The 19161-nt window shown below is 43.8% G+C and overlaps 1 protein-coding gene across 1 annotated transcript in view; it reads left to right on the forward strand.

The window, feature by feature from the left end:
* The window catches only part of LOC454097 (liver carboxylesterase 1), a 29654-nt gene extending 23328 nt beyond the window's left edge, over window positions 1–6326 (forward strand). Inside the window, exons 10-12 of the mRNA XM_024349840.3 lie at window positions 2742–2873; window positions 5578–5650; window positions 5947–6326. Of these exons, the coding sequence (XP_024205608.2) occupies window positions 2742–2873; window positions 5578–5650; window positions 5947–6130 (389 nt within the window). The 3' untranslated portion in view covers window positions 6131–6326. The remainder of the gene's footprint in view (window positions 1–2741; window positions 2874–5577; window positions 5651–5946) is intronic.
* The last annotated feature ends 12835 nt before the right edge of the window (window positions 6327–19161 follow it).

The raw sequence follows: 19161 nt of genomic DNA on the forward strand, positions 1-19161 counted from the left end.
GTTTTTAAATTTGGAACTTCATAAGCTAAAGCTAAAGCTATAGTTAAAGCTGATGTCGCAGGTGCCCAGACACACCTTTGCACAGGAAGGGGCAGGTGCTCATAACACTCACTTCTTCACAAAGTCCTGATAAAACCCTATAACCAGGACCACTGGAGTTGAATCATTTCTGTCTTAAACTTGGCTTTGCCCCATGCTCTGCATCTGATCTATATATAGTGTTCCCATCTCCATCTTCCAATGGTTTGAGCAATACTGAACCTCTGTTTTTCATCTGATTTCCCATAACTTTGAGTTCAGGGTTTTTTGTTGTTGTTGTTGTTGTTTTTTGCCAGGACTACACAGATCTTATCAACTTTCACTTATTGTTGTGTCTCACTCTTTTTGATAAAAACAACATTTCTGGACATAAAGTTAATATGTTAAAGTTAATATGAAGAAAGTTTCAAAAATATGGAAACACATAAAGAAGAAACTACATATCACTCCTAATTCCCCCACCTGGAGGCAAGTGGTATAAATTTTTTTGTACTTTCTTCTAAAGATTTTTCATGTCCTATATACTTTAAAAATCAATTTTATATTTCGCTTTTGTTCATAGAACACTATGTTGTGAGGATTTTCTCAATGTTCATACAAACTCATCAAAGCATTCCTTATTCCATGAAATGGCTGTGTTAAATAGACTTTAATATTCATATCCTATTAGATGTTTAGCCTGGCTGCTCACATTCTGATGCTACAATAACATTGAGCTCAACCTAATGTTTATAAGTCTCTAACCACATGTCTAATAATTTTCTTGGGATTCTTTTTAGAAGTGAATAACTAGGCTAGACCAAAGAAATATTTTTGAACTCTTGGCAAATAATGCAAATTTGCATTCCAGTGCATCAGAACGTGGATTTCTTAATTTACTTTCTCATTTGGGATACCAAGGTTAAAAGTTAATGCTGCCAATTTGCCCCACCAAAAAGAAGCATATCACCCTGTATTCTCTTGCATGTCTTTCATGACATGTCTTTCATTGTCTCTGCTTCTCTTCTTGTCCCTATTTGTCATTGCCCAAAACTGTGCCCTACTTTCCTCTGAAGACTTGTGTTGTGACTGTAGGAATTCTATGAATATCAATCGCTTTAGCCAAAAAGGTTTGACAAAGTACGTTTTGGGCAGCATGCTGCCTATAATAATTTCTATCATTCACAAAAGCTCTTTCCTCTATAGTTGGCTCTGAGTTCCTTTGGAAAATGTTTGAATGGCAAAGGCAAGGTCAAACCCTCCTTTTAGCAAGTTTTGCTTGACCTTGAAGCAGCCATTTAACAGGTGGATTACAGAGCCACAGAATGATGGCATCTTCCCAAGCGCGCTTCCTGCTGAGCCAAGGGTGCAGTGCAGGAGGCTGACAAAGATGAGTGAATAGATTATTCTTCATTCTCAAATTGAAATGACATGTGCGGGTGGGGCGTGAGGTTAGGGATGCATGAGTTCCTGTTGTTAAATCCTTTTGTGGCTGAATATTTAAGGATGTTAAGAAATGATGGCTGGAGGTGGTGGCTCATACCTATACTCTCAGCACTTTGGGAGACTGAAGTGGGAGGATTGTGAGAGCCTAGGATTTCAAGATCAGCCTGGGCAACATAGTGAGATCCTGTCTCTACAACAAAATTGTTTTCAAAAAGTGATGATACTATATTACAAAATAACATATATAATATCATCCCAAGTTTATATACATAAAAGAGAGATATGTTAAAATAAAAAACAAGCGTTCTCTGTGGTAGAGTTACGAGTGATGTTTTAAATTTGATTTTTATAATGGAATTTCAAAATGATTTTTAAACTATATAGGAGGTGGAAAATTCAAAGTGCTGAGGCACAGGACCAGGTGGCCCATGAGGTAGCCCAGAAGGGGCAGTGATTTGTGCTTCCAATGAGCCAATCATTGGGAAACTGGCATCTTCTTGGGGCTGGGACAGGAGAGCTTTGTTGGTGGGAGAGAAGGGCAGAGCAGAAGGAGAGAGGGCAGGGGAGAGGCAAGGTCACCCTTGCTCAGCCCCTTCTTTTCTCTGCCATGACTTTACTGCCTTAACACCCTAACACTCCCAGGCCAGGCAGGCAGCAAGACACATGGAGACAGTGAGATATAAAGCAGTGAGTGCCACAGATTACTGAGACACAAGAGGCAGATTGTTCCCTCTCTGCATATGTTTGTATTTAAATAGCCTGATGTTCAGACAAGCAACTTGGATTTGCTTCAGTCTTCTCAGGATGGGTGAGAAAAACACTGGAAATGCTCAAAACGAGGCAGAACAGAAGACACCTGTCAGGGTGGAGATGGGGTCCAAGTGAATGAAGTCTGTTATCAATGAATTACATCCGGTGTAACCAGATGTAGAGAGATTGTCTTGTGTGAGAATGTCCCAGCGGGCAAAGGGGTTTACGAGGCAGAGTCAGTGTCCCTGCACCGGTAGTTATTTTAAATGAATTGACCCAGGGTTTCCACATTCATTCATTAAACATTTGTTCATTGAACAAATATCTGGCTCTAATTCCAGTTCCACCTCAACCACCTATGCAGCCCGGAGCATGTCGCTGAGCTTTCCTGTGACTCTGTTTCAGAGACAGACAGCACTGTCTCTACTGTGCTGACAGTCAGCGGTTTCCTGCAGAGCTGAAGACCTTGGTAGCCTCCAGGTGTGTGTCTGGCAACATGAACTGTGCATGAATCCTTGTCTTTTCAGATGCTGGAGCACCCACCTACATGTATGAGTTTCAGTACCGTCCAAGCTTCTCATCAGACATGAAACCCAAGATGGTGATAGGAGACCACAGGGATGAGCTCTTCTCCGTCCTCGGGGCCCCATTTTTAAAAGGTAATGGCTCCTTGCTCTCCATGAGCTTGGAGTTAGGAGATCTGGGTTTCAGTCTTGGTGTGGTGGCTTTCAGCAAGTTTCTTCTCTCCTGGTCTTAGTTTACTGATTCTCTATAACAGGGTTGAATGTCATTGGGTTGTCCCCCAGCTTCCTCCCACTCTAACACATGTGAGGTGCAATGTGTATTCATGTGCCCTCTGCACAGCCACTCAGAATCCTGCTCTGTGACACCAACAAGACGGGTGTGTGTGGGGGGGTCTCCTGCAGGATTCACTATACAGGGTTGAATGTCATTGGGTTGTCCCCCAGCTTCCTCCTGCTCTAGTACACTTGACAGGGGATGTGTATCCATGTACCCTTTGCACAGAAACTCAGAATCCTGGCCTGTGACATCAACAAGACAGGTGGGGGGGGTATCTCCTGCAGGATTCAGTATGACAGAGTTGCATGTCATCGGGCTGTCCCCCCGCCTCCTCCCGCTCTAACATACCTGAGCGAGGATGTGTATTCGTGTGCCCTCTGCACAGGTATTCAGAATCCTGTTCTGTGACATCAACAAGACAGGTGGTTGGGGGGTCTCCTGCAGGATTCACTATGACAGGGTTGAATGTCATTGGGTTGTCCCCCAGCTTCCTCCTGCTCTAATACACCTTAGGGAGGATGTGCATCCATGTACCCTCTGCCACAGACACTCAGAATCCTGGGCTATGTCATCAACAAGACAGGTGGTGGGACACATGCAGGGGTGCTCTAGGTTGAGAAGCCACCAATCAATTTCCCTCTCCCAGGAGTGCTGAGAATGTGAGTGAGGGTGAGATTAGAGTTGGTGTTAACCCTGAGTCAGGTCTAATGTGTGTCGGTTTGTCTTTCTGTCTGTCTCTAACAAAAACTCATAAACCTTTACATTTAATAATTCTTAGTTTAGAAATCACAGGATTATGAATTTGGAATAGGAGAAGAGACTTTATTTTTGATATGGTTTATAGTCAGCAGGATTCACTGTGACAGGATTGAATGTCATTGGCTTGTCCCCCAGTTTCCTCCTGCTCTAACACACATGAGGGAGGATGTATATCATGTGCCCTCTGCCACCGACACTCAGAATCCTGGGCTGTGTCATCAACAAGATAGGCGGAGGGACACATGCAGGGCCCTGCTCTAGGTTGAGAAACCACCAATCAATTTCCTTCTCCCAGAAGTGCTGAGAATGTGAGTGAGGGTGAGATTAGAATTGGTGTTAACCCTGAGTCAGGTCTAATGTGTGTCGGTTTGTGTTTCTGCCTTTATGTCTCTAACAAAACCTCATAAACCTTTAAATTTAATATAATTAATAATTGTTAATTTAGAAATCACAGGATGTATGAATTTGGAATGGGAGAGGAGACTTTATTTTTGATACGGTTTATAGACAGCAAAGTTGCTATCCCTCAAGCTGGGAAGGTGCCTCTGGCCAAGCCCAGAAACAGGCTCATCGAACGAGGAGGGGTTGGGTAGAAGCTTTATATGAACAGATTGGCTAAACATACATGTTCAACACGTTACAGGGAGAGCAATGGATATTCATGAAGATAGTCCTGACACATGTGTATTAAACAAACATGCATGTAACATTGCCCATGTTCACCTGGTGGTGGAGACCTAATATTTAAATGTATTACAATTAGGGCTTATAAATCCAAAGGTCTTCTCAGGACACAAAGCCCAGTAAGTGAGCAGCCTCTGTACACCGGCCAGGTCCAGTCCATGGCTGGTGATGTTCTTATCTGGAGAAAATAACTGAAATCAGTCTCTTATGCAATCAAAGCCGCAGTTAAGGCTGGTGGGCAGGATTCTGTTCTTCCGAGTCTCCAAGCTGCAGCCATTTTAATTGTTTTCATTTTGCTAAACTCCAGGCCAGTACTGGTTTAGCTGCTAGAGAAAAAGAAGCACCTTGCAGCAGGGAGAACAGAGTGGATTCTTTAAGGGTAGAGATGCAGGCCTGAACCCTTACCCGGCATGGCCTTCTATCTTTTTTTAATTTGGTGTCTTATTGCCACAAGGAGTGTGTTCTGTCAGAATGATCACCTTTATTTTATTGCTGATACTGGTCCGGTGGTGTCTAAACCACAAAAAGGGGGGAGTATTATGAGGCGTGTCTGACTTCCTGTCTGTTTCCAGGCAGGAACTCAGTTTAGGGTTTTTCTGGGGTCCCCTTAGCCCAGAGAGGGTCTGTTCAGTGAGTTGGGGGTGTTAGGATTTTATTTTTAGTTTACATTATACAATATTTTAAAAAATCCTTTCATGATGTCTTCTAAGCCTTAACTCTCAGCTGTTACAGATCACATGGGACTCACCCCATGGCTGCTCCATCGCCACTGGGCATGTCCCAATTATGCACCCTTAGGAGGCTTGAGTTCTGTTATATTTCAGAATGTGAATTGTGGGTGTGTGCAAGAGACAGAGAAAAGACCCAAGAGAGAGCAACCCTGGGAGGTGGGGCAAGCACATGGAATGATGCATGCCCATTGCTGAGCCCTAGGTCAGCCATGCTCAAGGTAAAGTACACACAAATTCACCAGGATCTTCTAAATGTGCAGACCTCAGCTCAGTGGGTGTGGAGCATGTGCCAAGGCTATGTTTCTAGCAGGTTTGCACGTGAAGTTGACAATGCAGGTCCGCGGACCACACTTTGAGTAACAAAGGCTTTTTTTCTTCTTCCCCACAGAGGGTGCCTCAGAAGAGGAGATCAGACTTAGCAAGATGGTGATGAAATTCTGGGCCAACTTTGCTCGCAATGGGTGAGGCTGGTGGCAAAGACAGAGCACGGCTGGTGAGGGTGGGGGGCGGGGCATGCCTATTGGGAAGGGGCAGCTTCTAAGGTTCTAGTTATCAAACTTCTGACCCTGTGACCATAGCACTCTGACAATGAGAGTTCTCTACAAATGGAGAGGCCGTCCCCAGAGATAGTGAACTCCCTGACTCCGGGGATATTCAAGCCTCTTGACGGAGATAACTTGAGTGTCCTCACACATCTCTGAAGATTGTTGGGAACACACAGCAGCTTTGGGGCAATTCTATTTGATTTTGTTTCCAGAAACCCCAATGGGGAAGGGCTGCCCCACTGGCCAGAGTACAGCCAGAAGGAAGGGTACCTGCAGATTGGTGCTAACACCCAGGCAGCCCAGAAGCTGAAGGACAAGGAAGTAGCTTTCTGGACCAAACTCTTCGCCAAGAAGGCAGTGGAGAAGCCACCCCAGATAGAACAAATTGCCCTGTGAATGGAAGGTCCATCCAGCCTCGGGAACCTGGAGGAGCAAAGACTGGGGTCTTTTGCCAAAGGGATTGCCGGTTCAGAAGGCATCTTACCATGGTTGGGGAATTGTCTGGTGGTGGGGGGTAGGGGGCAGAGGTCATGAAGGAGCAAGTTTTTTATTTGTGACCTCAGCTTTGGCAATAAAAGATCTTTTGAAAGCCAAATCACTGCTTGTGTCTTGTATTAGAGATTAATCCATCCTCCTCAGAGACAAACGATGATGAAAGAGGCAATGTGAGAAGGAAGCTGGCTTTGCTGGGGATGGCCTGGCCTCAGGACGAGTACAGTCCAGAGGGCTGGGTCATGGACAGTGCTCAGGGGAGCTCTGGGCCTACTGCATGTTTCTGAGCCCCCAAGAATTTCCAACAATAGGATTTAGGATTGCCAGAGTGCAGCATCCCTATCCTCCATTTGGATCTGCCTATGGAAATGGAAATGGCCCAGGCTGAGAATTTGCCTGGATCAGGGAAGAGAGAGAGGTGCCGAGGTGATCCCGTGGCACTGTTGGATGGCCTTTATTGACTCTTGCACAGGTCTGCCACACCTTCCTCAGTATGTACACTAGCCTCCTAGACCCCTCCCTGAGGCTGTCTCTTTCAACAGCTGGTCTAAACTCCCTCTGTAGCCTGGACCACTTCTGTTGTGGGCAGTGACCACCTTAGAGTAAGTCTCCAGAGGGTCATCCTAATACTGTGTCTTTCAGAATCTCAGGGGTAATTTCTGGATTCTGCTAGAATGTGGAAAACTCTAAAGAGTGTCCCTCCTGCCTTATCAGCAAGAGAAAGCTGGATTGTCCTCAAAATCATAACTTTTCCTGTTGCCCAGGAGAAAGATTGGGGTAGATAGTCAGACTGGAGAGGGCCAGGCATTGTGGCTGACGCCTGTAATCCAGCAGTTTGGGAGGCCGAGGCAGGCAGATGATGAGGTGAGGAGATCAAGACCATCATGGCCAACACAATGAAACCCAGTCTTTACTAAAAATACAAAAAATTAGCTGGGCATTGTCATGGGCGCCTGTAGTCCCAGCTACTCGGGATGCTGAGAGAGGAGAATTGCATGAACCAGGAGGCGGAGCTTGCAGTGAGCCGAGATCATGCCACTGCACTCCAGCCTAGGCGACAGAGCGAGACTCCATCTAAAGAAAAAAAAAAAAAAATTTGCCCTGGGCAGAGCTGCAGGGGAGGGTGGGAAGCCAGCTCAGGCCCTGCACCTGGGTAGCCGCCCCACCTGGTGCTGCCCCAGGTAACGCATCCACAAGATGAGCCTCCCTTCCCCCAGCAGGGACAGATCCCACTCAGTCCTGCCCCGTGTGCTCTCCTAAAAGTTTGTATCAAGAGTGTGCCTTATTATTCCCTGCGATGGGAAGGGCTGTGGAGAAAAAAAACTACCTTACCACTTGAGTGTGTCAAAATACAAGGGAATTCACTGCAAAGAGCTTGCTGTGCTCCATGAACGGGGTGGAGCTCAAGTCTGAAATTAAAGGATGGGTAGGAAGGGGGATGGCCAGCCACAGTGTGGTGGAAGTGTGACCCTGAGCAGTGGGGGCAAGGGGGCCAGCCCACGGGCAGCAGGGTTGGTGTTGGCAAGGTTGCTGGAGCACACTGTGGGTGCCTGGAGAACAGCTTTTCTACCTTGACATGTAGGAAGCAGACTTCTCTCTTTATAGGAAGATAATGCCATAAAATGTCTGTCTACCTATCTCTCTCTCTATCTATTATCTATCTACCATCTATCTATCAATTATCTGTCATCTATTATCTATTTTCTATCTAATCTATTTATTTCATTAATTACATTTATTTATGTAATTGTATTTCAAGCTCTATTTACCTCCTGAACTTTTCATGTGAGACACTACATTTATTCAATATATGCTTTAGGTAAGTTTCATTTGGATTTCTCTTAGTACATATGACAGAGTCCTGATTAAAATCATTGCTGCATTTGATCATTTATATTCTATCCTGTAACTATAATTTATATGATCACCAGTAATTTTATCTGTATCAATCTTGTCTCCTGTATTAGATAACAGGTTCTTAAGGTCTGGTACAAACATTTCAGTTTTTTATTGATTACAACATACATATAAGAAATATATATATATATATATACACACACACATACACATATACACACAAACACACACAAACACAAACACACACATAATATGCATATATTATGACTTGATAACTTCACTAACTGATCACACTGTGTAATTAGGACCCAGATCAAGACACAATATTACCAGCATCCCAGAAGCCACATGGAGCTCAATTCCAGGCCCTGCTCACTTCCCCCTCCTTGCCTATCTACCCAAAATGATCACCACAGTCCTGACGTCTAGCAGCAATATTACTTTTTCCAGGTTTTGTGCTTTATATGAACAGAATCACATACTCTTGCATCTGGTTTCTTTCCCTCAATATTATGTTTATGAGATTCATGTGTATTGTTGTACATGGCTGTAGTTTGTCATCATTGCTGTATAGTCATTCATTGTATGGATATGTCATAATTTACTGGTGTAGGGCTCTTGGAGAATGTATTAGTCTGCTCAGACTTCTGTAACAAAATACCATAGACTGGGTGGCTTAATCAATTGAAATTCGCATTTGCATACTTCTCGAGGCTATAAGTTCCAGAACAGGACACAGTGAGAAGGCAGCAGTCTGCAAACAAGGAATAGAGCCCTCACCAGGAAATGAGTCAGTTTAATCAACTAAAATTTGCATTTGCATAGTTCTCTAGACTAGAAGTTCCAGAACAGGACACAGTGAGAAGGCAGCAGTCTGCAAACAAGGAAGAGAGCCCTCACCAGGAAATGAGTCAGCTTAATCAACTGAAATTCGCATTTGCATAGTTCTCTAGGCTAGAAGTTCCAGACCAGGACACAGTGAGGAGGAAGCAGTCTGCAAACAAGGAAGAGAGCCCTCACCAGGAAATGAGTCAGTTTAATCAACTAAAATTTGCATTTGCATAGTTCTCGAGGCTAGAAGTTCCAGAACAGGACACAGTGAGAAGGCAGCAGCAGTCTGCAAACAAGGAACAGAGCCCTCACCAGAAAATGAGTCAGCTTAATCAACTGAAATTCACATTTGCATAGTTCTCGAGCCTAGAAGTTCCACACCAGGACACAGTGAGGAGGCAGCAGTCTACAAACAAGGAAGAGAGCCCTCACCAGGAAATGAGTCAGCTGTTCTCATTTAATGTTCTCACTTTAGAAGATCATGCAAGGGACAAAATCTCCAGAATCTTTCCTGGGCTGGGTCACAGCTGGGGTGGGAAAGTTGTAGCCCCTCTGAAACTTCCTGCATAGCTGTCCTTCTATGGAGGCCAGGAGCGCATCGGGGAAGGTACAGTCCACAGTCCCCCTCCATCCCACCAGTCAGGCTCCAAGGGGTCTTCACATCCACAAAATACCATTTTCATAGATCAATAGCACACACACCAAGACACGCAAATTCAAACCAGATACCCAAATGGCACTCACTTATTGAATTTGCAAGGATTTTTACCACTACTCTTTTGGTGGTAGAGCCTAGTGGCAAGAATATAGAAAACCGGGAAGTTTCAGCACTGATGTAAGAGTTCAGTACCTCCTGGGATTTGGGCAGAATTTTGTGCAGTCCAGCTTTTTGGAGAAGCTTATGTCATTTATCCTTGCTGAGTCCTGTGTAAGCCCCAAAGCCAAGCTTTCACAAGCTAGGACTTAGGCAGCTTTGAAAAGGAGAAGTTTATCTTCTACACTCTCGAACAGTGTGTAGGAGGTTCCCCTTGAGAGTAACCACTGGTCCCTCCAGATGGCTTGGCTGCTTCTGCCAGGCTCTACTTTCAGAAATGCCCTTCATTGTGCAATTCTCAGAATTAGAGCCTTTCAGTGTCTCCTCATTGTTCAGGGATGAAGTCTGTTCTCCTTGGCTTGGCATTGAAGCTCTCTGTCCTCCATTCCCCCTTCCATTGCAACTGGTCTCCCCAAGAAGCCCCTGAATCTGCCTTGTTCCAATGCTAATTTCTTCTCTGCCTCTCCAAATTTTGCCCATCTCTCAATACCTGGTACCATCAAGAGTCATCACAGTCTTGGGCATTAACATATATGAATATTGATAGTTCTCAGGGCAAGAAAACACACAGAACATGCATCTCTATGGAGGCTACTCTATTCACCTGGATGCTTATAATGTAATCTGTAGTTTGAGTTTACAGGGTTCTTTCCAGATTGTAAAGAACTTTTCACTTTTCTGTGTCTAAATTTTTACATTGCTTTCTGAATCATCTTTTTTCCCATTTTATTCTTAACAGGCTAAAGGAAGGCTTAATAGAGTAGCCCTAATGAACAGGATCTGGGTTTATAATCAGGCTTTTGTGATTTGAATCAAAGAAATGCAAAAACTTAGTGTTTATCAGAGTGTGGTGCACTTATTCCTGGAGTTGAACATGTGAATAAGTTCTCACCAATGTCCTCTGAGTGCAAGTGGAGAGTGCCACAGCCAGGCCTGGCCCATACAAATGCTCCATGGTCACACTTCTGCTCCTGCCTCTTCCAGGTGACAGGCAATTGACACCTATGGCAACTTTAGAAACCATGAGTGAAGGAAGGCAAAGCCACCATAGCCTAGATCAGGACTGAGTAAACTACAGCCTGAGGGCCAAATCTGGCCTACTGTCTTTTTAAAAATAAAGTTTTATTGAAGCACAGCCATGCCCATTTGCATAGGTATTTTTTATGGGCCGCCTTACTACCACAGCACTTGCCACAGACAGCCCATGGCTTGCAAAGCCCAAAGTACTTGCTCTCTGGCCCTTTATAGAGAAAGTTTGCCAATACCCTAATTTCGATCTCTGAATGACCATATGGACAAGAGCCACCTTGTTGACCTGAACAACGCTCTACTCCTTTACCTAAGCGAAAAATAAGCCGTTGAAATTCTGGGCCTATTTGCTACCATAGTTTACCCTACTCTCACTAATAATTCTTGCACAGCAGTTACAGGGTGATTGACTGATGAAGGTACAGGGTCTGATCATCAGTTGTTTGTGCCATTGAGGTGGACTAGTTATGCCCATGGGAGTACAGCTCTCTCCTCTACGACCTACCACCAGCCCAAAATTTCCTCCAGATACTCTGACCAGTTAGTCCTAGGACCTGATTGACCCCAGGGAGTCTGACCCCCTAAGTATAACACAGCATCGTGGTCCTGGGAAGGTGTAAACATAATATAATTTCTGCCCATTGAACCGAATGTTAACAGGAAGATGTTCCCTGAAGCAGAAGAAAATGACCTTGGTGACGATGATCCTTGCCAAAGGTAGGTAACCCTTGCCTTGTCACCTACCTGGTGGTTATGATGGCGATCAAGGATGGCCCTGCTTTCATGTAACTAACTGGCCTTCAATGGTTCACTTTTCCCATTGAGTGACTTTTTTCAGTTATACACTTTTGTAAACTGGAAGTGTTTTTACTGGCATTTCTTTATGCACTTTTTTATTTTTACCATCATTTTAATTTAAAAAATGCAGTCACACATTTTCCATGCATACCTCTAATTTATGGCAGGTTATACAGGTCTTGCACTTACGGAAATAGTATAAAGTCTCCTTTTTGAGTGGGCATGTTGAAGTAAAAAGGGTGACTTCATTTAAAGAAAACTGCTCATGGAAGTACAGGTGATATGCTGATGAGGCAAAAAACCATGATATTAGTGTGAGTATAAGTGAGGTTCCAGAAACACTGCATATGCCCAGGCTGCAGTGGAGAATGTCGTAGAATCCTGGATTCATAGAGTGCAGAGCCACGGTGAAGGGTGCATGAGAGAGCCCCTCCCCCATAGCCACCCCCTGTCTTTCCACGAGGAATTCCCAAATGTCACCCGGTTGATTCTCAGACTTCTATCTCCCATTTCAGTGTTCTCCATCACAAAATCTATACCTGATCAATCCTATGGTTCAGAGACAAAGCTGAGTGAGGGGCCCAGCAGGACATGGGCTTGGTGCGCCCAATGCCTGCTCTAATATGAGCTTTCCATATATCTGCTGAGTAAACTGATGGACATGGAGATGTTTGGGGGAGTTTATTTAAAGCCCCCAGATATGCACACTTTCCCAAGTCCTACCCAACTGCTAATAAGTTAAGGCCAGTTCCTAGGATATTACTTTCCACGTCATATAGTTCTACATGGGAAACCAGAGGGATTCCCCAGGGAAAAGCAATGACCCAAATCAACTGCCGCTTAAACAAGAGACATATTGCTTACAGTTAAAGAGATGTAGGGAAATTATGTGTATTATGCAAAAAAGAGATCTATCGTAAGGCTTGCTAGGCTCCAGCCTCACCCATCACATCTGCAGAGTCATCATGAACCAGAAATGGGTTTCAGAGGCTGCTGCCAGAGGCAGGCATAACGTAGGAGTGGCCCAAAAATTCTCTGTTTGCAGAATTGGGTGGTGTTACAAGTGGGCATGTGATTGAGCAGTGGATCAGGAAAAGAATTCATTCTCACCTTTCATATTTTGTGAACACAGCACCATAAAAATCATAAGCCAAGAGCCAGGGCTGTTACCCAGGTTGCAAAGGCCAGCTGGCTAGGGCATCAGGCAGGATGGTTAACAAGTGTGTGTGCTCCTGTATATCCGTGTGTGTGTGTGTGTATGTGTGGGCGCGCACGTGAGCGCCCACGTGTGTGTTGTGCCTACTGAGTGGGAGTAGCCTTGTTCTCTACTTAGGAGAACCACCCAGATTTTCACTTGTGGTTAGAGATAGGGATGCTTTTTCTTTCTCTCTCTCTTTTTTTTTAGACGGAGTTTCAATGTGTCGCCAGGCTGGAGTGCAGTGGCGCAATCTCGGCTCACTGCAACCTCCGTCTCCCAGGTTCAAGCAATTCTCCTGTCTCAGTCTCCCAAGTAGCTGGGACTACAGGCGCGTGCCACCACGCCCAGCTCATTTTTGTATTTTTAGTAGAGATGGGGTTTCACCATGTTGGCCACAATGGTCAGGATAATCTCTTGACCTCGTGATCCACCTGCCTCGGCCTCCCTCAGTGCTGGGATTACAGGCGTGAGCCACCGTGTCCAGCCAGGATGCTTTTTATTAGCATGCTGTTTATCAACCAGGTTTCTGTCCTGGATAAAAGTAACGGAGGAACCCTAAAGCTCAGGTCAACCTTTGTAGAGTCAATTGGCTCTGGGGACTGATTCTCATGCTGTCCCAGTATCCTCATACCCATCACCGAATGACCCTCACCAGCCTGCACATGGCTAGAATGAGTGCTAATGAGCATCACTTTTTGAATTTGGGTCTCCAGAAGCTTCATTTCAGCTACAGTCCATAGCCTTAGGCAAGAACCCCTCAGCAGCTCTGGGACTGTCATGTGCTTTATGGCTGCTGGTTGCCCAATCTTTCCTGATGTCAATTGTGGTCTGGCCTGGACAAGGGCAGGCTTGCCAAGTGACATGGGGAAAATAGAACATGGCTCTCCAGGTACCTGGCTCCTATGTTTCTTTCTTTCTTTCCATTTCTTCTTCTTCTTATATTATTATTATTTTCGTAGAGATGGGGTCTTGCTATGTTTCCCAGGTTGGTCTTGAACTCCTGTCTCAAGCAATTCTCCCACATAGGCCTCTGAAAGTGCTAGGATTACAGGGGGGTGGGCACCATGCCCAGCCTCCCCTAGCCATTTCTAACCCTTCAGCCCTACCATGCTCAGCCTGGGTCAATGAACTGACAAGCCAATTGTGTACAAAGTCATGGTGTTTTACCTTAGATAAGGCTGCCAATTAGAACATCTTCCTGATGTATTAAAGCAAGAGAAACGGCTGCCAGATACACTGTGCTGGAAGGCAGAAGCCTCAAGTTCTGGTTCTGACTTTGCCATTGAGTTGCTGTGTGACCTCAGGCATTCCCTCCCTGTCTCTGGGCTTTAGTTTCTTTTGGGAATAAAGAATGAACTTGGTTGAGAGTACGCATTAGTTTACAAGAACAAAATATCACAGACTGGGTGGCTTAAACAACAGAAATCAGCTTAAGATCGTGAGACAGCATTAATCTCACGGGGTTATTTTGAGAACTGAGATCCTGCATGCAAAAGTCTCAGCACAGTGTTTGCCACACAGTAAGCTCTCAGTAAATATTTGTCAATGAACGTATGAAGAAATAAAAGTGGAAAATGCAAATAAGTAAAAACACTGACAAGATTATAGCCAGGAAATGGCTGCTGTAATTCTAATTAGATGTACAGCCTTCCAGTATTTTCCTATGCAGATAAAGATATATGCCACTACTAAAATGGGACCATATTATACTTATCTAGATTTTCCAACATATTTCATTATTTTAATGAAATATAAGTCACATACCATAAAGTTCACCTTTTTAAAGTGTACAATCTAGTGGTTTTTAGTATATTCCCCGAGTTGTTCTAACATCATCACTATTTAATCCCAGAACATTTTTACCACCCCCAAGATAAAACTCATGCCCATTAGCAGTCACTCCTCATCCCCGTCTCTTTCCCCTTCCAAAGGCCCCGGCAGCTCCTTTCTGTCTCCATGGATTTGCCTATTCTGCCTAATATGCCTATTATATATTAAATTAATATGTAATTTAAATTACATATAAAAAGCATCATATGACCTGTGACCTTCTGTACCTGGCTTCTTTCCTTTATCATGTTTTCCGCTTCATCCACGTTGTAGCATGTTTTTTGTTTTTTTATTTATTTATCATTATTATACTTTAAGTTTTAGGGTACATGTGCACAACGTGCAGGTTAGTTACATACGTATACGTGTGCCATGCTGGTGCGCTGCACCCACTAACTCGTCATCTAGCATTAGGTATATCTCCCAATGCTATCCCTCCCCCCTCTCCCCTCCCCCCACCCCACAACAGTCCCCAGAGTATGATGTTCCCCTTCCTGTGTCCATGTGTTCTCATTGTTCAATTCCCACCTATGAGTGAGAACATGCGGTGTTTGGTTTTTTGTTCTTGTGATAGTTTACTGAGAATGATGATTTCCAATTTCATCCATGTCCCTACAGAGGACATGAACTCATCCTTTTTTATGGCTGCATGGTATTCCATGGTGTATATGTGCCACATTTTCTTAATCCAGTCTATCATTGTTGGACATTTGGGTTGGTTCCAAGTCTTTGCTATTGTGAATAATGCCGCAATAAACATACGTGTGCATGTGTCTTTATAGCAGCACGATTTATAGTCCTTTGGGTATATACCCAGTAATGGGATGGCTGGGTCAAATGATATTTCTAGTTCTAGATCCCTGAGGAATCGCCACACTAACTTCCACAATGGTTGACCTAGTTTACAGTCCCACCAATAGTGTAAAAGTGTTCCTATTTCTCCACATCCTCTCCAGCACTTGTTGTTTCCTGACTTTTTAATGACTGCCATTCTAACTGGTGTGAGATGGTATGTCGTTGTGGTTTTGATTTGCATTTTTCTGATGGCCAGTGATGATGAGCATTTTTTCATGTGTTTTTTGGCTACATAAATGTCTTCTTTTGAGAAGTGTCTGTTCATGTCCTTTGCCCACTTTTTGATGGGGTTGTTTGCTTTTTTCTTGTAAATTTGTTTGAGTTCATTGTAGATTCTGGATATAAGCCCTTTGTCAGATGAGTAGGTTGTGAAAATTTTCTCCCATTTTGTAGGTTGCCTGTTCACTCTGATGGTAGTTTCTTTTGCTGTGCAGAAGCTCTTTAGTTTAATTAGATCCCATTTGTCAATTTTGGCTTTGGTTGCCATTGCTTTTGGTGTTTTAGACATGAAGTCCTTGCCCATGCCTATGTCCTGAATGGTAATGCCTAGGTTTTCTTCTAGGGTTTTTATGGTTTTAGGTCTAACGATTAAGTCTTTAATCCATCTTGAATTAATTTTTGTATAAGGTATAAGGAAGGGATCCAGTTTCAGCTTTCTACATATGGCTAGCCAGTTTTCCCAGCACCATTTATTAAATAGGGAATCCTTTCCCCATTGCTTGTTTTTCTCAGGTTTGTCAAAGATCAGATAGTTGTAGATATGCGGCGTTATTTCTGAGGGCTCTGTTCTGCTCCATTGATCTATATCTCTGTTTTGGTACCAGTATCATGCTGTTTTGGTTACTGTAGCCTTGTAGTATAGTTTGAAGTCAGGTAGTGTGATGCCTCCAGCTTTGTTCTTTTGGCTTAGGATTGACTTGGCGATGCGGGCTCTTTTTTGGTTCCATATGAACTTTAAAGTAGTTTTTTCCAATTCTGTGAAGAAAGTCATTGGTAGCTTGATGGGGATGGCATTGAATCTGTAAATTACCTTGGGCAGTATGGCCATTTTCACGATATTGATTCTTCCTACCCATGAGTATGGAATGTTCTTCCATTTGTTTGTGTCCTCTTTTATTTCCTTGAGCAGTGGTTTGTAGTTCTCCTTGAAGAGGTCCTTCACATCCCTTGTAAGTTGGATTCCTAAGTATTTTATTCTCTTTGAAGCAATTGTGAATGGGAGTTCACTCATGATTTGGCTCTTTGTTTATCTGTTGTTGGTATATAAGCATGCTTGTGATTTTTGTACATTGATTTTGTATCCTGAGACTTTGCTGAAGTTGCTTATCAGCTTAAGGAGATTTTGGGCTGAGACAACGGGGTTTTCTAGATATACAATCATATCATCTGCAAACAGGGACAATTTGACTTCCTCTTTTCCTAATTGAATACCCTTTATTTCCTTCTCCTGCCTAATTGCCCTGGCCAGAACTTCCAACACTATGTTGAATAGGAGTGGTGAGAGAGGGCATCCCTGTCTTGTGCCAGTTTTCAAAGGGGATGCTTCCAGTTTTTGCCCATTCAGTATGATATTGGCTGTGGGTTTGTCATAGATAGCTCTTATTATTTTGAGATACATCCCATCAATACCTAATTTATTGAGAGTTTTTAGCATGAAGTGTTGTTGAATTTTGTCAAAGGCCTTTTCTTCATCTATTGAGATAATCATGTGGTTTTTGTCTTTGGTTCTGTTTATATGCTGGATTACATTTATTGATTGTGTATATTGAACCAGCCTTGCCTCCCAGGGATGAAGCCCACTTGATCATGGTGGATAAACTTTTTGATGTGCTGCTGGATTCGGTTTGCCAGTATTTTATTGAGGATTTTTGCATCAATGTTTATCAAGGATATTGGTCTAAAATTCTCTTTTTTTGTTGTGTCTCTGCCAGTCTTTGGTATCAGGATGATTCTGGCCTCATAAAATGAGTTAGGGAGGATTCCCTCTTTTTCTATTGATTGGAATAGTTTCAGAAGGAATGGTACCAGTTCCTCCTTGTACCTCTGGTAGAATTCGGCTGTGAATCCATCTGGTCCTGGACTCTTTTTGGTTGGTAAGCTATTGATTATTGCCACAATTTCAGCTCCTGTTATTGGTCTATTCAGAGATTCAACTTCTTCCTGGTTTAGTCTTGGGAGAGTGTATGTGTCAAGGAATTTATCCATTTCTTCTAGATTTTCTAGTTTATTTGGGTAGAGGTGTTTATAGTCTTCTCTGATGGTAGTTTGTATTTCTGTGGGATCGGTAGCGATATCCCCTTTATCATTTTTTGTTGCGTCTATTTGATTCTTCTCTCTTTTTTCTTTATTAGTCTTTGTAGCATGTTCTTATGGCTGGATGTTATGCATCTGCACGCATAGACCACATTTCATTTACACATTCATCCAGTCATGGATATTTGGGTTGTTTCTACTTTTTGGTTCGTATGAATGACACTGCTCTTTGTGTGCACATTTTTGTATGGACATGCTTTCAGTTCTCTTTGCTAGACACCTAGGAGGGGAATTGGTGGGTCATATGGAAACTCTATGTTGAACTTTTTGAGGAGCTGCCTACACCGCACAACAGTTTATAACCTTTCACAACACATCCTGTCTTCATTGTTAATACATAGCTGTGTACACCACTATTTTGAGTGAATACATCATATTTCCTTAGCCAGCTGTACCAGAGTGTGTTTAGTGAATTCCCTATTGTTGGATGTTTAATGCTGCCATGAAAGAGGCTTTGAGTGACTTCCTTGTGTCCCCAGCAGCTTGTAAATGACAGCTTTCCAGGTGTGCCCAGGACACTCTGTATCCCCCTGATTTGGTGATTTCACATGGCCTTGACATCACCCCTACTGCTCCTCCACCCCATCTGTCTTGTCTCCCAATGGTGAGCCCCTCGAGAAGCTGAACCATGTCTCGAATTGGCCTTTGTATCCATTATACATGGCCAGGTGGCACGCATTTTGGTAAATGTTCACAGAATGGATGGGCACATGAATGGATGGATGATTAAAGCCAGGAGCTATTGAGAGATGGAATCATTTTTACATTCTATCCAAAAATTCCTGCTTTGGAAGGTAGTGATTTACCTGAGATTGGTGGTGCGTGACAGAAGGCTGGGCTAGTTGGCAGGATATTGTGAAGCTAATTCAGGCATCAGAAAGGGGACTGGATAAAATTTAAGATCGCTTCCAAACTTGAGAACCTGAAATGCTATGAAACACAAGCCCTGGGAGCTGAGATGGGTGCGAAGTTACCCAGCTGAGCTGTGGGGCTGCGAGTGGCTCTAAAATTTTTAAACTTTTTCTGAGGACCTTAGACCAAAGTCTCCCTTTGCCTAAAAGGATCTGCCTGCTGGTGCAGGCCTTGGGGGGCCTTCACAGTGCACTGAGGTTAGAGTCCTGCAAGGGAGAAACCCTTATGCAACAAGTAGTTGGGCGAGTTTATTAGCTCTCTGTAATTTGAGAGTATAGACCAGACTGCTTTGATGAAACACGCCAAGAGGCTTTTATTGTGGCTTCCAAGGATAGAAGAGGAAAAGCAGGGCAGGCAGGCTGAGACCTGGCGAGTTGGGACTGTGGGTAGGCGTCGCCCAGGGAGATCTGGAGAAAGGGAGGGCTTTTCTGATCTCTCCCAATTAGAGGATTAGGCAATTGGCGGCGCAGGGCGGTAGCTCAGGGCGGGGCTGAGCTC

The sequence above is a fragment of the Pan troglodytes genome, chromosome 18 (genome assembly GCF_028858775.2).
Source record: "Pan troglodytes isolate AG18354 chromosome 18, NHGRI_mPanTro3-v2.0_pri, whole genome shotgun sequence".
In the NCBI taxonomy this organism is placed as follows: Eukaryota; Metazoa; Chordata; class Mammalia; order Primates; family Hominidae; genus Pan; species Pan troglodytes.